Source organism: Canis lupus, chromosome 15, assembly GCF_048164855.1.
Source record: "Canis lupus baileyi chromosome 15, mCanLup2.hap1, whole genome shotgun sequence".
NCBI classification, from domain to species: domain Eukaryota; kingdom Metazoa; phylum Chordata; class Mammalia; order Carnivora; family Canidae; genus Canis; species Canis lupus.
The window spans coordinates 25281170-25301472 of NC_132852.1; the positions used below are offsets into that span (position 1 = coordinate 25281170).

Here is a 20303-nt window from a genome sequence, read left to right on the forward strand (position 1 = left end):
CACTATCTTTAAAATGATGGGAAAACAAGTGCCGTCTCTTCCCATGGTGTCAGTACCTCTCTCGGGGTGGTTATTTTGAATCAATCACCAATATTACAGTAATAAAAAAGGACAAAGACATAGACCACCTGCTTTTGAGGGCTGAGGCCTCACCAAGGGGGTACGAGTGTGAGTTTCTTCGGGACGGCTGTGCATCACGCCTGGGAGCAAGAGAGCTAGCTCTCCCCGTGTGGGGACGTGCAAGTCACTTCAGCTCACACACTGGAGTCCTCCCTTAATAAAACAGGAGCGTGGGATTGGATTAGGACTCCCTAACAATTAACTTTACATAGAGTCTTCTTGTTTCACCAAAATTTGGGTGTCCAACTACATTTCTCTGGATGAGAAATTTTCATTTGCCTCTGATGCGATGACCACAGGCAGCTCACCATGTGACTCATGTCCAAGATGGGCACTGTGGTCCCACGTACAGCCAGGAACAAGGCCTATGGACGAGACCCTCCATACAACATGAAAGTGGCAGCTCCACCCACTTCATGCCAAGCCTGGGCGTAGGAGTCTCTGCCAGTGTTCCCCAACCTGGGTCTAGCGCTCAGGACCCAGCTCACTGCCCCAACTGGCTCCCCAGTGAGTGGGATGCTTCAACCTTCTTCTCTATACAGCATCTCTGTTGATAAACCCTTGGGGGTTTGGTCTGTTGGAGGTCTCACTGCTCTAATTTTTCAGGGGTGGCATGTGGGAAGGAAGGGATTTTGCTTTGTATCTCAAAATATTATGCCCTTAATTATTTTTATTTTTTTATTTTTTTAGGTTTTATTCATTTACTTACTCATGAGAGACAAAAAGTGACAGAGTCAGTGGGAGAGGCAAGGTCCCCACAGAGCAGGGAGCCTGATGTGGGACCTGACCCCAGGACTCCGGCCGGGATCATGACCCGAGCAGAAGGCACTCAACTGGCTGAGCCACCCAGGTGCCCCTCATGCCCTTCCTTTTACACATAGCCAAATACCCCTTTCTTTTCAAGAGAAGGAAAAAGCTAGTAACTAATGATTAAATATTGATCCCTGGTGATTTCATTTTAACCCTTGATCAGTTAATGCTGAGACCCAAGCACACATCATCAGTTTCATCTGTACCCAAATTCAGTGGTCCGCTTTCGGTGGTTTCAGTTACCCGAGGTCAAGCTCAGGTGGAAGCAGGTGCTTCTTCTGATCCTAATGCTGCGTCACAGAACCTACATCATTCACTTCAATTCATCATGTTGGCGTTTTATCATTTGACATCGTCCCAAGGAGGGTGAGTGCAGTATTTTGATAAATTTTGAGAGAGACCACCTGAAGGTGGTATTTTATAGTTCTATTTGTTATTAGTTATTATTGTTATTAGTCTCTTACTGTGTCTAATGTATAAAACCTTATCACAGGCATGGATGTACAAGAAAAAACATAGTATATAGAGGGTTCGGTACTATCCATGGTTTCAGGCATCCACTAAGGGTCTCAGAACATATTCCTGGCAGATAAGGGGGGACTGCAGTAAAAATCTTGTAAGTAAACTCTTTTTCTTTACACCTGGGAGTCTTAGAGGACCATGAGAGAAGGGACTTAGGCCTACAGGATCTAAGAGAAGAGGTTATCTTGGCAGAAGGCAAAATAAAGTTGAGACCGGTCCCTCCATAGTCAGCTGATCCCAGGAATAGAATTCCATCAGCCAGAGCTGGACTCTTTCTCCCCAAAATGCTGAAGACAGGCTGGGAGTCAGTGGGGCAAGGGTGGGGTGTGGGTTGGGGGAACTCCTTTATACCTGTTTGCAGCAGGCCCTTTAAAATGGCAAATGTGACTTTGTTACTGGAGGCTGGGGCTGGAGCTGATGCAGAGGATAAAGATAGGTGGAGAAGTGGCTGGAGCCAGAAAGGTCTTTAGTCAACTCCCTCAACCCTGCCTTTTTTTTTTTTTTCTTTCTTTTTTTTTTTTTTTAATTGAGACATAAGGGAAAAAATGGTAGATGATTTAGGAAGGTTTTTTTTTTCTTTCTTTCTTTATTTGAGAATGAGAGGTTCAATGTGGGGCTTGATCTCATGACCCCGAGATTATGCCCTGAGCCAAAATCAAGAGTAGGATGTTTAACCCACTGAGCTACCCAGGAGCCCCAGGAAGGTTTTTAATTGCTAAAGGTGAATATGGTGCCAAGTGCCATAAAATACCCTGAATGGAAAGAGCTATAGGATGGTGAACAAGAAAATCAACATGGAGGAGTGAGTTGAGGCAATTTTCCTGAATACGGGACCCAAGCTGGGGGCTGCATTGTGACAAAGATCTGGAAGGATCTAAACTAACACAAGGAGTACAAGGGGTGTGTTGGGGGAAATGCAGGCCTGCTTCTCGGCTTGCACGAATCCCTCCTTCTTTAGAGGCAGTGACAAGTGAGAGGGCCCTGGCAGGTGAAATTTCTGGCAGTTCTCCACTGGCTGAGGCTGCTCCGGGGTGCAGCTTCATGGGGACTGTTTCCTATGCCCTGTCCCTCGGGACTGAGGGGGGCGTGATGTGGACAGTGAAAATCAGGTACTGAACTTGACAATTTCCTTCTGATCCAACCACTGAGAAAAGTGTAAAATCTGCTAACAGGTCTGTTAAAGATTCTTAATCTGGATTTATGCGTAGGTATTTCAAAAAAATGAAAGATGAGCACAAAGACGGAAGAAGTGATGGTCTCTAAGGACAAATAATTAGCAATGTCTTAAAACAGATTTCTACCAAAGAGTCCAAGGTGCACAACCGAGGTTTAATTGATTCTGGCCAAAAGATTGGCACAGAATCTATTTTGTTATCAGTCCTTTTCATGTTGGCCTCCTGAGCAGCCACCGTGAGGGGCAAAAATCGGCACCCAGGGATCGTGTGACAGCTTCTTCCATCACGGAGAATGGGAGGTGGTCAGGGCTGCACCAGGCCAGGGCACCATCTGCTGCTCAAACATGCTCCCGCTGAGCTGCGTTAGGGCCACACAAGTGCCCTCTTACTTCACACCCCATCTGCTAAGGAGCTGACAACCTGCAGATGGAGTGGGTCGGGAGGGGTGCCTGCATTCCGAGGACGTCACAAATGATGTTCTCTCAATAGCAGTACCATATTTCCACATACACTTTAGGACAGTCTAATACATTTTTATTCATCTTAAAATATATATATATATATATTTTAGTTAATATTCTTTTACTAAATCTTTATTTTTATTTTTTTTTCTTTTACTAAATCTTTAAAGACAACCTGTTCTTAAATGGTTAGTTCGGTTTCCTTTAGACAAAGATAATAGAATTCAAATACAAATGAATTTGCCCGGTTCTTTTGAAGTAGAAGGAGAGGTGGCTGTCCGAATTGATGGAGGTTATAAGAACAGTATCCATCCTGTCACACTCAGAGTGGAGATAAAAGGCATAATTTTGTTCATATAATAACATTTTTTAAAAAGTACACTTACACATAATTTAAATAAACAACCTAATATATATCATAGACATATAAATTACACCATTTTAAATAATACTGATTGCAAAAAGATCCTGAACATCATTGGTTAATGCAAATAAAAGATCTTCAGATTGACAACAGTCAAGATATTTTACATCAATTTGTGCTTTTAAAACTATTGCTAGCTGCTTCTGGGAAAAGCTAAAGTAACTGTATATACTGTAGAAAAAAGTTAATGCGCTTTTGATACAAATAGACAAGTCAACATCAGAAGAAGCACAACAATATTGAACATTATTATTCAGTTTCTTGAAACAAAATCTATTCACGAAATACGTTTCTACGGTAATTGATAATTTAATGTTTTGACAAGTACATTAAGAGGGCTACTTTTTCTTGGTCACTAATGACAACAAACACTTGATGTCTAGAAATATATATATATATTTATAGAATACATATTTAAGAGAACATCTAAAGAAAATGGGACAGTTTTCACATATTTGAAGTTCCTCAGAAATTCCACCAGGGTCCACCTTAGTGAGCCTTCACCATTGTCAATCCTTCCCTAACAAAGCCCCTCCACATAGCTAATAGGAAATCTGATGAAAGTCATATGATTTGCTCATTACAGACATGACTGTCATTCAGCCAAATTCCCCAAAGTGAATATAAATATAATTTCAGTTATGCTGGGCACAGATTAACAGTAGTGACCCACCGTCCTCTGCATGAGGAGATAATATCCAGAGAAAAACAAATGTTCCATGTGGAGAAAATATGTTGTTTCATATGGATCAATTAGTAATTAATTGGGTTGAGGCAAGCTTTATTTTTCCCAGTTGTAGTTGAAGAAGAGACAAACTATATATTTATTTGCCAAAGGAGGGATCCAGTTTGACCATCAGGTCATGGGGTGGCATGCTAAACTAACACTGCTCCCATCCAGAGAGGGCCATCCCTGGTGCCTAGTCAACTGAGGAAGGCCTGCATCCAGGGGGAACGGAATGGGATGGGATTCTAGTTCCCACTAATGCATCCAATTCCATGGGGATTAAAAAATAGGACAAATCACAGTTAATATTTTCTCTGTGATTAGCTCTTGTAGGTTTCTGTGTGTTTTCCATGCCACGGGGAATTCTTTCTATTTGCATTAGAATTTCGATTCTTGGTTGGTGAGAGTTCTTTTAAAATATCCCCACTCCAGTTTTGTGGACAAACTATAGGGAGTTTATACAATTAGACCAATAATCATAATTTTGGGTCGAGGTTGGGAAAAGAGGAGTGGAGCTTTCTGGTTTGGGGCCTAAGGACGTCTCTGTAAGGCACTTCCACTCCCGTGGTTTTTCCATCTGCTGGATGGGTGTGTGATAACACTTACCTCATATGCCCTTTGAATTGGCGGAATGAAGCCTGCACCACACATTTTTCTTTGGAGAAGGATTACAATTATGGCATTCGAAATCCAAGTTTATATCTAGGGGATGTGATAATTACTTGTCATTATGTAACTTCTAATAAAAGCGTTGTTTAAAACAGCAGATTGCAGAACAGAAACAAATTGGGTGCAACTGCAGGAGATGAGCCTGAAAAATAATTGCCAATTTATGAAAAGCCTGAATGCCATGCGGGGGGTTTGCATTTTATTCTGTCGGACACATTGTTTTCTTAAATATGCTTCTCAGAATGCTTGTGCTAGAGGATGTTCATGTGTCTGGGTCAAGCTCGGTTGCATGAAATCCAGACTTTAGTGCAGGTCTCGGGTATGCTAATACACCGTGATTCTCTAAGAGGGTGTTTGGTATATTACTTCAACTAAACAGTACAATGTGATAACAGGTATACAATGAAAATGAAACTGTTGCAGCTTGGCACCTTCAGGTCAGCTAACTTTAATATTCTGTGTATTTTCAACATACCCGCTATCCATTGTCTTATATCCTGTGTATCTGTTGCAGAGCAGGGTTCAGTCAACAAATAAAATGAGTGAAAATCTCAATAGCTCTCAATTTTCTCAGCCATAAAGTGGAAAAACAGTCATACAATGTTTAAAGGGTTGAAGAGTTGGAGAGAAGTGAGCACAGAGCATTTTGTGACAAAGTTTGTTTTTCTTATTAAAATCAAATTGAAACTGGGTTATACGTGGAAAAAAACAGGTGTAAAAGAGGGGGGAAATGTGTAAGGGATTAATTACTATGCAATTACTGTGTTACTGTGAAGGCTTTAACTTTGCTAAAGTTCATTTGTAAAGGGGATAATCACACTTGCCTTGAAATGCTCTTATAAAAAGAAAAAAAGAAAGAAATGCTCTTATAATCTGCCCAGCACCATGCCTGAGTGTATCATACGGCGTTGTGGTTGAGAGGGGAGGCTGGGAGCCAGCCTGCCTGCAACTGAATCTCAATCCTGCTCCTTACTAGATGTGTGATCCTTGCTATGTGTGTGATATTAGGGAATTGAATTCATTTCTTTCTGCCTCAGTTTTCCTGGAAAACAGTAAGAATATTTATATCCCAGGGGGCTGTGATGAAGATTACAGATAGAATAATTAATGTTAGATATTAAGAAAAGTTAGCTGCTCTTATTATTTCACATTTTCTACATAATAGCAGGGAAGAGCTCAGGCCTACCCTAATTTTTTTTCCCCTAGGCTGCAGCTGCTTGGCTAGTGGTTAGACTCCATTTGCTCCTACTGTTCCCAATCTGAGCTGTTTTAGGGAGTACCTTCCCCAACCAAGTTCCACAACTCTTGGGTTTGCCCCTCGGTCCTCCTCCAAACCCATTTAGTTTTATAAAAAATTCAGCAGTGCTTTTTTTTGTGTGGTTATTAATATACAATTACATGAATGCTCCTGGCTGATTTGGATTTGGATTGCTTTCTCTCTGGATTATATCCACTATTTGCCAGTTCAACTGATCATCAGTTAAAACATAGAGGAATTCTTGACATCTAGAATTTGGAAGAACATAGAAGAGCAAACTAGAAACAAAAATCCTACACCATCCCATGTTGGGCAGTGTGATAAGAGAGGAGGATCAGACCAACATGATAATGTGAGACAGTTGTCACATAGTTTGTTAGTTATATGACATGCTGGTGTCATTTCATCACCTTAGTGACAATTTAAAAAATAATAAATAGAGCATGTGCATGGTTGCTACTGTGATGTTATTTTGATTGCATCCTTTCTGGCTTGTTAATGCAGTTTACCCCAAATCACTGGACTGTATGTCATCCTTAAATAGGCCAGTGAGGCATCAGTAAGCCAGCCAAGGCTTTTTTTTTTTTTTTTTTTAAGATTTATTTATTTTGAGAGAGAAAGAGCACATGCATGAGAGAGGTAGAGGGAGAGAGGGAGAGAGAATCCTCAAGCAGACTACCCACTGAGCATAGAGCCCGAGGTGAGGCTTGATCCCAGGACCCTGAGATCATGACCTGAGCCGAAACCAAGAGTCCAACACTCAACCAACTGAGCCACCCAGGTGCCCCAGGCAGCAATGGCTTTTAAGGAAGAACCTTCAGGTAATCTCCCAAACACCTCACACTAGTTCAGAAAGTGGGACTCTGCAGGGATGCCAGCAAGGAACAGAGAAGGAACAGGAAAGACACTGTTTGATCCAGTATTAATAATGGAGTCCAAGTTTTCATATTACTTCAGATAGCTCAGCAAAATCTATAATTAAGCAAGTAAAGGTAGACTGAACACTGGTATATAACCTGTGTATACTTAAACTTGCTTATGATTTGTATTTCCTTTTGAGGACAATCCTAAAAATGAGCAAGATTTTTAAATGATTAAGATACATTAGCTTGGCTCTTCAATGACATAGATAAATCTCTAAAGGCAGAAGGTAGAGTTGAGTGCTTTTCACGTGAATATACCAAAGAGAGGTTTCAACCATGGAGTTCAATTTCATACACAACATAATGTCTAGACGCATAGAATTCTTGTGCTCAGCAGATGAAGAGCAAAAGATTGCTATATTGGTGGCTTATTTACAGCCCTGTCAAAAATTTGTGAAAGTCTTTCCCAGGAACCATTCTAGAGAATCATCTTACATAAAGTAGGATGTGTGCATGGGAGGTCACTCACACAGGTTAGGGCACAGCTTTTTTGGCACAGCCTAATAAATGGAGTTGCAAGTGAGTGATGCACTCCCACCAGAAAGAGAGGACTTCAAGCAAATTCTAGAAGCAAAGCTGGCATTAAAGATACATGTGACAATAAGCTTCAAGGAGAGGAAAATTCCACTTGTAATAAAAAAGGTCATTAAGACTTAATTGTAAAGACTTCTCCAACTCAGAGAATATTTTCTTTCTACCAAGAAAACCACTTCTATTCATATTTAATGTCCTAAATTAAGAAATGGAACCCTATGATCCAGCAATTGCCTAGTAGGTATTTACCCAAATGATACAAAAATACAGATTTGAAGGGATACATGTACAGGGCACCCCGATGTTTATAGCAGCATTATCAACAATAGCCACACTATAGAGAGAGCCCAAATGTCCATTGACTGATGATTAGATAAGATGTGGTGTGTGTATACATGCACACACATACCACATCTTATCTAATGTATACACATATACACATGTGGGCATGCACACCGGATATTACTCAGCCATCGAAGAGAATGAAATGTTGCCATTTGCAACAACATGAATGGAGCCAGAGTGTATTATGCTGAGTGAAATAAGTCAGAGAAAGACAAATACCATATGATTTTACTTATGTGGAATTTAAGAAAGAAAACAGATGAACATATGGGAAGGGGAGAGAAGGAAGGGGAAACAAATCATAAAAGACTAAATGATAGAGAACAAACTGAGGGTTGATGGAGGGAGATGGGTGGGGGATAGGCTAGATGGGGGGTAGAGATTAGGAGGGCATTTGCTGGGATGAGCACTGGATGTTGTATACAACTGAAGGATCACTGACTTCTACTCCAGAAACCAATATTGCATTGTGTGTTAACTACCTAAAATTAAAAAAAAAAAGAAATGGAAGACACTAAATTAATTTTTAGTTTATATTCCACTTCTAGGTCTGTTTTCACTGTCCCTCTAGTGCAAACTCTGCACCGAACACTACAGATCCCATATCTTCCATATTGTCACCAGACAATCTCACCAACCAGAAAGATGATGATGTGATCTCATTTTAAAGCCAAAGGAGATATACACATCAGTCATTTTCAGAGAAGCATTAAAAATAATCCTTTAGGTTTCTCTGAAAATAGCAGCATTATTTTTAGATAGAGCACAATCACTGAAGGGAAAAAGAACCCCAAACAAATGAAATCTTACACAAAACAAGAATTGGATTTTTGTCCAGGATTATAGTGATCCATAGATTAAAGAGACTTTTGTCATCTGTCTCCTGACCCATGACGTAGATGTAAACAGACCCATGGTTAATCTAAACAGATGCAGTGACTACAACACCCAGTCTGTTTGTCTACAAAGTGGCAGAAATTAAACCTTAAATTAATAGGAATTTATTCTGCCTAAATCCCTAATATAACTGATAAAATGTTGCTTTCAATAAGATAAATGCCCAGATTTTAAAAAAATCCAACAACAGATCCTCTATCTAGGACAAATATCTTGCTCCTCAATAACATTTATAATGAGAGCCAAAATAAAACAGTGCTTCAACCAGATTCTCATTTCCTAAATACTCCTTCAGTTCATAAGAAAAGCATCATTCCATAGTCAATCTTGGTCTTATCTTAACCAGACATTCCTGCTTCCAATAAGGTCATGAAAATACCACCTGGGTCCATGCCACAGCTTCTAGTACCCCACATACCACTCTCTACAGGCTCACAGTGCCTTTAAAAACCTTCTGAGCAACATTGAAAATTTTGTTACTTACGTATTTAGAAGCAAGTCTGCTTATCATTTAGAAAAGTCCTTGTAACACTTCTTGTCTCTCTCCCCCATCTATTGCTTTTCAAGACTTTAAAGTAAGAGCAAGGCCTCGGCAACAATGTATCACGTGATTCAATTTACATCTGTGCATTGGAACAGGTTTACTTGATATCTTGCTTAGGGATCCAAAGTGTAACCTGAGAAGATGAACTCACCCCCTTTTCATTATAAAAATGCTGTTATCAGAAGGTATTACTTAATAACAGAATCTTCTATAGAATTGTCAAATCACTATGCTGTACACCTGAAACTAATATGATATCATCTGTTGACTCTACTTCAATAGTAATAAAAAAAAAGTCAACAACCAGAATCTATTAAAATCTGCCTGTAATACTGAAAAATGATATACGTGTGTCCTCAAAATAATTTCACCTTTCAGGGAAGAAAAGATCCCAACCATACTGAAGTTCATTTCCTACTGCTTCTTCAGTTCTCTATAGATAACTTATGAACATCCTTTGTCAAATGTTTTACATTTGTTTTACATTTACAGGCTCTATGTTCGTCTGAAGGTTTAAAAGATGATCAATTCATCATCTCCATGAACCAAGCATAAATGGATTAAAAATAGTAAAATTGGACACAAATCCAGGTAACCATACCAAACTTAGTAAAGAAAGAACATGGTTCACCTTTTGGAGGAATTGTCTAAAATGATCCACTCAGTCCCAATTGTCCTTTTTTTCAGCAATGATACACCAGTTGCCATGATCATTCCCAGAGCTCAGAACATGCAGCTCTGCCACGTGCTCCTTCAGCAGGCCATAGAGCTCACCTTCTCGAAACACATGGTAGTAGCGCATAAAGGCTCTGGAATCCAAAACGTTGGGCTGTTGTTCTTTGACAGAAATCGTCTCATCTGGGTTGGAATCTGTGGAGTTGAGTGCAGAAATCCTTTTCAGTATTTTACTAGCAGAAGGGTTCCCATCTTCCACATTACCGGCATTCACACAATTGTCACTGGGATGGGCGCCTTCCAGAAAATTCCCATCTCCATTTCTCCTAACTTCTCCTTGTTGGTCTCCATGTAGATGTTTCACTGCGGCTGATGCTCTTGGCCACTCCAGTGGTTTCTGAGAAGTCTCCACAAACACATCTTCGTCTAAATTTTGTTCTCTTATTGAAAATGGCTCTTGATGATCTAAGTCTAGGCTGGAGTGTCTGGAAGGCTGGATGGATATTGTGCTATTGGCCCAACCTTCTGTATTTTTCAAGGGTCTTGCTCTTTCAATCTGCTTCCTCAGAGTTGATTCATCCAAAGACCTAGAGAAAAACCAGGAACGAAAAGATTTTCCTAAGGTGTTATAGAATCCATTTTCTTCCTCCCCTTCCTTAGAAACATCTGCACAACAGTTTCCAGCCATCAGTGGTTCATAGTCCATGCTGTGGGACCGTTTTGAAGGACACTGCTCTTTAAAACAAACAGAACAGCTACAGATGGAGCAAGGAGGGTGGTAGGAATGGCTTCTTTCTGGATGTCCACACTGCTGCTTTCTCCCAGGCTGGCTGGAGTCTGAGAAAAGCTGGGAGCATAAAGCCCTGTTCCATGGAACGAGCACATCTTGTTTCTCAAAATGTCGGTTCTTTTGTTCCATGGCCCACACGTAAATCATTAGCTGGCCTCCAGGAACTAAGACCCTGGCCATTTCTTTAATTGCTCTGATTCTTCTCTGTTTTGTAGAAAAATGATGTATGACTGAAAAAGAAGAAATGAGGCCTCAGCGTGTATACACATACATAAACCTACACGTTCAGACACTAGTATTTTCCATATAATAATGATGCAATTTCAACATCCAGTAAAACTTCCTTGTTTCCTCCATGGCAGGACAAATGGTGGGACTAGCACAGCCTCACTTTGGGAGAGACATAATTTTTATCTCTGGCTCCTGTACTTTTTAGACAATTTGGGACTATAATTTCACTTCTATGGATTTCAGGTTTCTTTGCTTATACTAAGGCATGTAAATAATGTGTAAGTTCTAAATCCTCCCAGGTCCCAGATCCTATGAAATTTATTAACTAGAAAGATGACCAGTGTGCATTCATGGAATGTTCATGGAAGCACTGTTACATAAGTATGCCCTTGTAGAAGAACTATGAAATGATTCCTTGCTTTAATGAATGATTGGCACTTCTAAAGCATCAAAAGGTTAACACCACTAATCAATGTGAATAAAATTAATAAAGCAAACAAAAATGAAGAATGTTAAAGATTATTTTCCTATTTAGATAATGCAAAGATAAGCCAGCCAAGCAGGAGTCCAAATGATTGCTAAACATATTAATTTTTAATAGAAAGTGGTTGTGTATGTATTTTAAAAAAATCAACGTGTCATTGTTTTACTTCCAAACCCTGAAAAGTTAAAGTGAGACTCAAGTAGGACTGCCTTTATCAAGCCTTAAGTGTGTTATTATGCATGTTTTAATCAAATGCTATGAGGAAATTGCCAGTCTAGTAGTTCTGAGAGGAGTTTGATCACAGTACTATGTCAAGAGAAACAACCAGATCGTTTTTCCACATGCAAAGGTATGCCCTGCCCTGCAATGTTTCAGGTAGGAAATTAGTTCCAAGGGGAGTCTCGTATGAGTAGTGAGAGGAGAGATGGAGGGGAGGTTGGGACAGGTGCTGGAACCCTCACCATAATCCAGCCGGTAGTGGGGTTTTAAGCTGATAGATCTCTAGTTTACCTGCCAGGGGGAGACAGCAAATATCTAAAATGAGATTATTATGTAGATAAAGCTATTAAAGGAAGATCATTCAAGGCATACTTGATCTTGTTCCCAGTCAGGTTTTCATTCCTATCAGCAGCACACTGGTGCCTCCTACTGTCACGCAGCAATGTGGGAAGCCAGAGGTATGAGGAGGCTAAAACGGGTCTGCAGAACAGGATCCCTGTGTATTTTGTCCTAGATCCTGTCAATAACTCACTTTGTGATCTTTGACCAATCACTTGACATCACTAGGTCTTAGACTATTCCCCACTCCCATTCCCACAGAGCCCTTTATAAAGGTTAATTTGAAAGCTTGCATTGCTGAAGGCAGACTTTGGTCACATAGCTAAAAGGAGGCACAAAGGTCAGGACAAAGACTTAGGATGATGCTAATGTGGATATCTATGACTATTCCTGGTTGTTACTATCTCCTATGACTTGTACCTAATTCACTCCAGAACTTCTGTGGGTCTAACTTCAAAATATAGTCAAATCCTTGTTATCTGCAAACACTGTATTTGCAAATTTTGCTACTTGCCAAAATACATTTGTAGCCCCCTCCCCACCCCAAATAGCACTCTCAGTGTTTTCATGGTCATTCACTGACAAACACATGGTGGCAAATATTCCCAGAGGGCATGTTCCCAGCTGAGGCCAAACCAGGGAACCTCTCCTTCTTTGTTTTCACTTGCCTCATGTCGACCAGTGTCCTTTCATGGTCTATTTAGTGACACATTTTCTGCATTTTGTGCTTTTTGTAGGTGATTTTGTTGTTTAAAAGGATCCCCTAGCATGGTGCTCAGGGGTTCCTACTCATGAGAAGGCTGGGATATGTCTTTTAGAGCAAATAAATGTGTTTACAGAAGCTTCATTTAGGCTGTTAGCATGAGCTCAAAATTAAATGTGTTGTCTTTAGGAGAACCTGTGTGGCTCAGTCGATTGAGCATCTGACTCTTGATTTCTGCTCAGGTCATGATCTCAGAGTTGTAGGATAAAGCCCTGTCTCAGGCTCTGCACTGGGCACAGAGTCTGCTTGGGATTCTCTGTCCCTCTCCCTCTGCTCCCCTCCCCCCAATTCTCTCTCTTTGAAAAAATAAATACATAAAAAGTTTAAAATAAAAAATAATTTTAAAATATAAGTTGTCTTTAAACAGAAGCACATGTAAAACAAGGCTGTGTATTAACCAGTTGACAAAAGTGCTACAACCAGAGGCTCACAGGAACCTAGCCCTGTATTTCCCCTGGGACGATGGCTCTGTATTCACTAATTAAATGTTCACAGAGACTTTAGAGAATATAATTACTGTGAATAATGAGAGTTGACTATGTTGCTTTGCCCCCCTGTCCCCCCCAAAAAAGCCTCATTAAAACTGGACTGCCTTGGGATCCCTGGGTGGCGCAGCGGTTTGGCGCCTGCCTTTGGCCCAGGCGCGATCCTGGAGACCCGGGATCAAATCCCACATCGGGCTCCCAGTGCATGAAGCCTGCTTCTCCCTCTGCCTATGTCTCTGCCTCTCTCTCTCTCTCTCTCTGTGACTATCATAAATGAATAAAAAAAATTAAAAAAAATAAAACTGGACTGCCTTAATATAATCTCTTTTTAGCAGAGTTATAGGTTTTAAACATTTCAGGATTCTGGGCTTCAAAAGAAGCCCTTTTTTTAAAAAAGAGGAAAGTCTTTATATGTATTTGTTTCTTAAACATTTGTTATATGGTGATCCATTTTTAATAGCATACTATCATCCAGGAAATATCTGAATCTTTTATATTGTTGTTGTTTAAGACTTTATTTATTTGTTTGAGAGAGAGAGAGAGAGAGAGAGCACTAACAGGGGGAAAGGAGGAGGGACAAGCTGGATCCCAGGACCCCAAGGTCATAAATGGAAGTCAGACGCTTAGCCAACTGAGCCATCCAGGTGCTCCTATATTGTGTTATGTTTATATTTAACATACAATACTAAGTAACCTTTAGGCCTAATTTTTTTGGCAAAAGTTTACAAATGAATATTTCTTCATTATATAAAAAATCTGGGATCCCTGGGTGGCGCAGCGGTTTGGCGCCTGCCTTTGGCCCAGGGCGCGATCCTGGAGACCCGGGATCAAATCCCACGTCGGGCTCCCGGTGCATGGAGCCTGCTTCTCCCTCTGCCTGTGTCTCTGCCTCTCTCTGTGTGTGTGACTATCATAAATAAATAAAAATTTTAAAAAATCTATTTATATGTGCATATATATATATTTTAAAACATTGTAAGTATAACCAAAATGAGACATGAAGATACATTTACATGAATTATCAATGTCAGGAAACTGTACTGAATTTTTAAAGGATTGAAAAGAACCTTTTGTTTAAAAAGCATAATCATATGCCTTTATAACTTAAAGGCAAAAATAGTACAATATAGGTATTCTATAGCAATGTGTTCCCGCTGAGACCCCAGAAAATAGGTTGGTTGAATTCAATTACTGGATTCTAGAATCAGAAGGGAAATTGCACAAGATCGTCTTTAAAGTCCTGCTATATCTTGCTATTTTATTGTTATCTAACTTTTCCCATATACAGGTCTCATCTCTCTATCTAAAAGCATTCAGAATCCATAGGTGTAGCAGAAAGCAAGAGTGTTCCAACCTCAGCACTACTGACATTTCAGGCTAGAAAAGTCCTTGTTGTGGGGGCGATCCACTAGGTGACAGTAGGTTGTACATACACACAACCAGTCGAGCCAACTGAAAATGTACCAGACATGGACAAGTGTCTTGTAAGGGTGGAGGTGGCAACTTAATCCCAAGTTGAGAACCAATAGCATAAAATAGTTGTTGGGCACTATTTTAGTATATTGCTAAATTTTCATAGAATTGTCAAGCTATTCTAGAAGTGGAAAGACTGTTTCTCTTTTCAATCTGTCAGTAAAACTTAAGGAATATATAATTAGGTATGATACTTTTCAAATTATTAAGAGACACAGAAAAGCAATATATATATACATATTTTTTACATATATACCTACATATATGTACTTCTTCATGTTAAGATTAGCAAGAAGTAAAAAAAAAAGATTAGCAAGAAGTGTCAACATACAGGATTCTAAATAGGGAAGTAAATATATATGGACATTATCAAAAGTTTTCATAATATAGTACTAAACATGAAACCTAGCTGAAAATGACCATATCACATTAATTTATAGTTCCTAAAAATACATGGTGCACTTCCACCTAAGGAAGCATTTTTCTTCAGAAGATGGCAACCAGGGGTGTTCCATTTCTTCTGCAGACAAAGCATGAGACTTATGAAAGCAGAGAAGGACTTAACCACATACATATGGAATGTGGATCGGAAAGCCAGGCAGTTTGAAAATCATAATCATTTTTTAAATGATTGGATTTGGATTAGAAAGCAGGGAAGTATCCTTATACCCACAGTAGTGCCTCAGCAGCACAGCCTGGACATGGGGGCTCTAAGACTAATGTAAATGAACAAAAGAGCAGAGAATATACTTTTCTGACATCTCCCCAACTTCCCGTTCCTTAGGTGAAATGACCAACCCAAAAACTCTCTACTAAAGATTCAAATCATTGTGATGAGTTGCTTGGTGTAAAAAGAATCCCTCCTCTTACTGTTTATGCCCCAAATGGACTTAACAGTTTCAACTGCAAGTAAGTGAGGCTGGCACAGAGCAAGTTTCCATGGCAACTGTCTCCTGCCAGCCTAACTACTTTCAGGGCTGTGGCATCCAGGCCTGCATCCTCTTACTAAGCAAAGATAGAATTCCCATCTAATGTCAAATAGATCAAGTCCTCATTACCTTCAGGAGAGAGCAAACAGTCTTACTCTGTATTTTTATCTGGCAATCAGTTTTTTTTTTTTATCTAGTCAGTTTTATTTAGGATCACCTCACTTTGACAAAGCTTGTCATAGTCAAATTGATTAATTTTTAAGTGTATTGGAGCAAATAAGTGGCTTTGCAAAAGATTTTCCTCTTCTCAAAACAACTTGCTGCAAGCTTCCCTAGCATATAAATATGACTAGTAGGTTTCAGGATTACGTGCATGGAGTAAAATGAGCCCTACTTGTGTATATTTCAGGCATGGGGTTTTGTTGTTTCTCTTCATTTGTGGCATGTGTGTTTTTATGGGCACACTTGTTGGGAAAATATGAGGAACATATTTCCTAGACTTATGAATAATCTCCAGCAGTAAGAGAGCTGAGTGGCATTAAAAACAATGCAGGCCGGGACCAGGTGGGGCCATCTCCCCCAGTGCCTTGCACACCAGTGAGTGGTAGATTGGATGACACATCCTGTCAGGTGACATTCAATGCATTAGTTTTATGATGTTCTGCCAATAAAGGATACAGTCATGGCCTGATGAAGGTAATATGACTTCTAAAGTTTTACTTCCCGTTGGACAAATCTGGCTTCATTTCAATATAACAAAGTATGAAATATTTTTAATGAGTCAAATTCCCCTAATACTCTCTAATTCATAAGTCAAAGAAATTGGAATGAATCATCAGAAAGACTACAATACCAGTTTGAACATTTGACTAGTTAACACAATCATGTGTGTACTACCGTAAATACATTTGCGATTAGTCAAATCATCCAGTTGAAATATTTTTAAAAATTAGATAAAATGAATCACATAGACATTTCTACAAAGAATTCATGTTAGGTTGTGAGAATGGCCTCCACCATGTAACGTTATTCTCATGGTGAAGGGCAAACGTGTGACCAGGCTGCCTTACCTCCTATGGAGATGATGGCATCGAAGCCCTGATCCCTAAAGGGGAGATTAAGGTTGTCACATACCATGACTTCACATCCTCTACTCCGGGCAATCTCTACCAATGGCCCACAGTAGTCACAGCCCAGGGTATACACCTGGCTGTTCACTTTAAGATACTTTCCAGTCCCACAACCTATAAGAGAAAAACCTGTGTTACGTGCTGTCCTTTCTGGGAAATGGAATACTGTCAGTTTTTCTTACAACAAGGAATAGAAATAACTTTGTATTAATGAACTGAAACAGACGACAGCATGGCATGAAGGTATTCACAAAAGCCAAAGAAAAATCTTCAGAGGGCACTTGCATATTTTTATTTACAATAGAAGAGGGAAAGGAATAGGGAAAAAGAAATAATATTTATTGAACACTTAATGAGGTCATGCCCACAGGGGTTAGCACACTAGCTCAACCAAAGACTGTTAGCTGGCTCACAGCAGGGAATCAGAGCTTTGTGGTACCCAGGAGCAGTGCCCAGTCCTTTACAAAAGCTACCTTCATATACATATTTCATTATGCATAGATCTGTATGTGATGGCATTTATTTTCATATTCTCTCTTCAGACATTCTTACTACTTGCTGGCTGTGTAAAACAAACTACTGCCCATCATTTTTCATTGGATATAAATAAAATAATTTACACATAAGAATAAATGCTTGTCAAATATTTTGAATTTGAATAAAAAGGAATTTCAATATCTTTCCATCCAATCTATTGTCAGTCCTAGGTTTTAAATGCTCTCTATCAACTCAGTATGCAAACTCTTAGAACTATTATTTTTTCTTAAACAGACCATTTTTGACATCCATTTTCGGGTAGCAGAGACCCAAATAATTCAATATTTACACAACCCAAAGATCTAGATCGATCATATCTGATGCTACAAGAAAGAAAGAAATAATAGGAGAAATCATCTTGAAACAAAGCCTTCTAGGATCTGACACCTAGTGTTATATTTGCACAGACATAGTAGCTAATTCCTTTTTCAGAAATATTTACAGATATCATTAGAGATGATAATTGTGCCTACTGGCATTAGCTCTAGAGTTTTCTCCCTGAAAAAAAAATACTACCACTATTCAAGGATGATTAGTTTGCTGCTCCTGAAATGTATCACAATGCTCTAATAACTCCCTCTTCATAGGCCATTCAGAATTATATGAGACAATAAAAGCATAATTAAAGTTCATCGATGCCAGCTAAGACAGTGGTGAGTATGTGAATAAAAAATAAGATTTCCAGCGTGATTATTTCAATGTAAATGATTGGGTCTCAGAAATATTTTAGATCTCCTAGCTACTGTTTCTAAGAATGCTTATGAGAAAAAGTAATCAATATTGGAGGGGAGTTATAGGGAAGATAGGATTTAGAAAGTATTTCAAAATTGCAGTCCTGAGTATTTCAAAGATGATGGTCATAGTGAAAGAAAAATAATCTTGTAAAACAGTTTGCTTTATTTTAATTGGCTCAGGGGGTACATTTAGAAAAATGAAAGGCCGAATTAACTTAGACTAATAAGAGCAGGTTCAGGATAGACTGCTGATTACCAGAGGGGGTGGGAAGTGGTGAAACAGGTCAAGAGGATTGAGAGTACACTTCCGGGGATGAGCACTGAGTAATGTACAGAACTGTTGAATCACTACATTGTACACTGGAAACTAATATAGCACTGCCTGTTAAAGATACCGGAATTTAAAAAGTAAAAAAACCGAAAGAATAGGTTTGTGGATCATGAGAGCTAGAAGGAGGTGTTCAGAGGGCGTCTTGCAGTACTGAAGCCACTTAGGCCTTTTCAAATCTCAGCATCTCCTCAAAGGCTCCCAAGGCCCATGACACCCTTGATTTGTCCCATATTCATTTCTGATGGCATTCATTTCTAAGGATAGTGGTGGATCTCCCAAATATGATGCAGTTATTTATTTTCCAGCTGCATACACTGAAATGCTAGGAAGGGGAAGATTTTATCCTAATGAGGAAATTGGGGAATATTGCTAAGCCTAGTGACCCCATGATCTTAAATGTGCAAGAAGTATATTAGGACATTTTTGACACCGCAGTAAGCTCCAGTACCCAACAGTGATGCCGCTTTACTCAATCTCATTAAATGATAACGTTCCATAGTATTGAGGTGAGCTAACAGAAAGTACGGGCTTACATTCCATTCCCTCTTTTCCATTCTGTGCCTCACTCAAAGAAGAAAACAGATACTTGCCCTAATTCCATGAAATGTTTTGGTGCACGGTGGGCAAGTGTTTGCTAGAAATAACTAATCTGAATGTTTCCTCTTAAGTTTGTAGGCACAACTACATTTTTAAAATTAAGAGGTTTTTTGTTTTTGTTTTTGTTTTTTTTTCTAAGACTCTTACCTCAAAGAGGATTCTCTTTTCCCATGGGAAAGAGAAGACTAGATCACCTATTTATTTCTCATTTTATATACATTTCATAAAACCAGAGTTGAAAGGATATGTTTTATTCTGTAGGCATGGTGCCCACCACAAAGCAGGAGCCCCACGTTTTTATTGACTCGGTGAAGGAATGGTAAACAGGGAATGACTTGGTAAATCAAATCTGACCACAGAGACTGGGAATAAATACATACAGTTAAGAGGCAAAGGGGATCTTAATTATTGAAAAGTTTATTTTTATTATGTATACACAAATGCAATTTTCAATACTATTGGGACAAATGCTTGTTCTGATGTTGGGTAAGAAAGTAACCTTGCTCAAAAAGAATTGAGCTCTGGTCTTTTTCCTGCTTTCTGAACTAATCTAAATAAAGCTCTCAAACCCCAGAACGTCCTCCACACCCCGTCTAATGTCCTTATGGGACTAGCCCATTTTAGGTAGCAGCATTGCCATGACCGCACAGATCCTAGCATTTCCTCAGAGACCTGGGATTTCTGCTGTTTTTGAACCATCAAAGTTCTTTTCACTTGGGCTATAGCTCCTACTCACTTAATTCCTGATACCTGCCCTGAATTCTTAGTTGCCATCAGGGACCCTTCACCCTCACCTCAGTAAATCAGCTGGACTGGGGAATAGGGTGAGGTGGCTAATAAAATTCTTGTCAACTGAAAGTTGCACCAATTAAATAGTGAAAACAGCCTAGGAAATTGCTGTATGGGTAAAGCTGGAACCCGATTACCTCCAGATGATTATAACCTATACAAAGTTTTACTAGTAATAAAATATGTATTGCTAATCTAATAGCCAGTCAAGTTAGTCAACATAACAAACCATTGATTTTAGCCAAGTGTAAAACCTGGAAAGAAAAACATTTCCTTTTGGAGATAGTCATATTATACTACTTTATTTTGTCTAATTACCTTGGGCTTCTTTCATTTTTTTTCTTTAACTTTACTTTTATTTTAAAACCTATCTCTAAGGGCACCTGGA

At 39.3% G+C, this 20303-nt stretch overlaps 1 protein-coding gene across 6 annotated transcripts in view; it reads right to left on the reverse strand.

Annotated features, from left to right (window-relative positions):
* Positions 1–3139: 3139 nt before the first annotated feature.
* The window catches only part of TRMT9B (tRNA methyltransferase 9B (putative)), a 70950-nt gene continuing 53786 nt past the window's right edge, over positions 3140–20303 (reverse strand). For 3 of the 6 annotated variants that reach the window (XM_072776250.1, XM_072776249.1, XM_072776248.1), the window contains exons 6-7: positions 16868–17041; positions 3140–11104 (exon numbers count right to left, since the gene is read on the reverse strand). In XM_072776250.1, the coding sequence (XP_072632351.1) occupies positions 10071–11104; positions 16868–17041 (1208 nt within the window). In that variant the 3' untranslated portion in view covers positions 3140–10070. The remainder of the gene's footprint in view (positions 11105–16867; positions 17042–20303) is intronic. The other 3 variants (XM_072776251.1, XM_072776253.1, XM_072776252.1) reach the window with 3 other exon arrangements.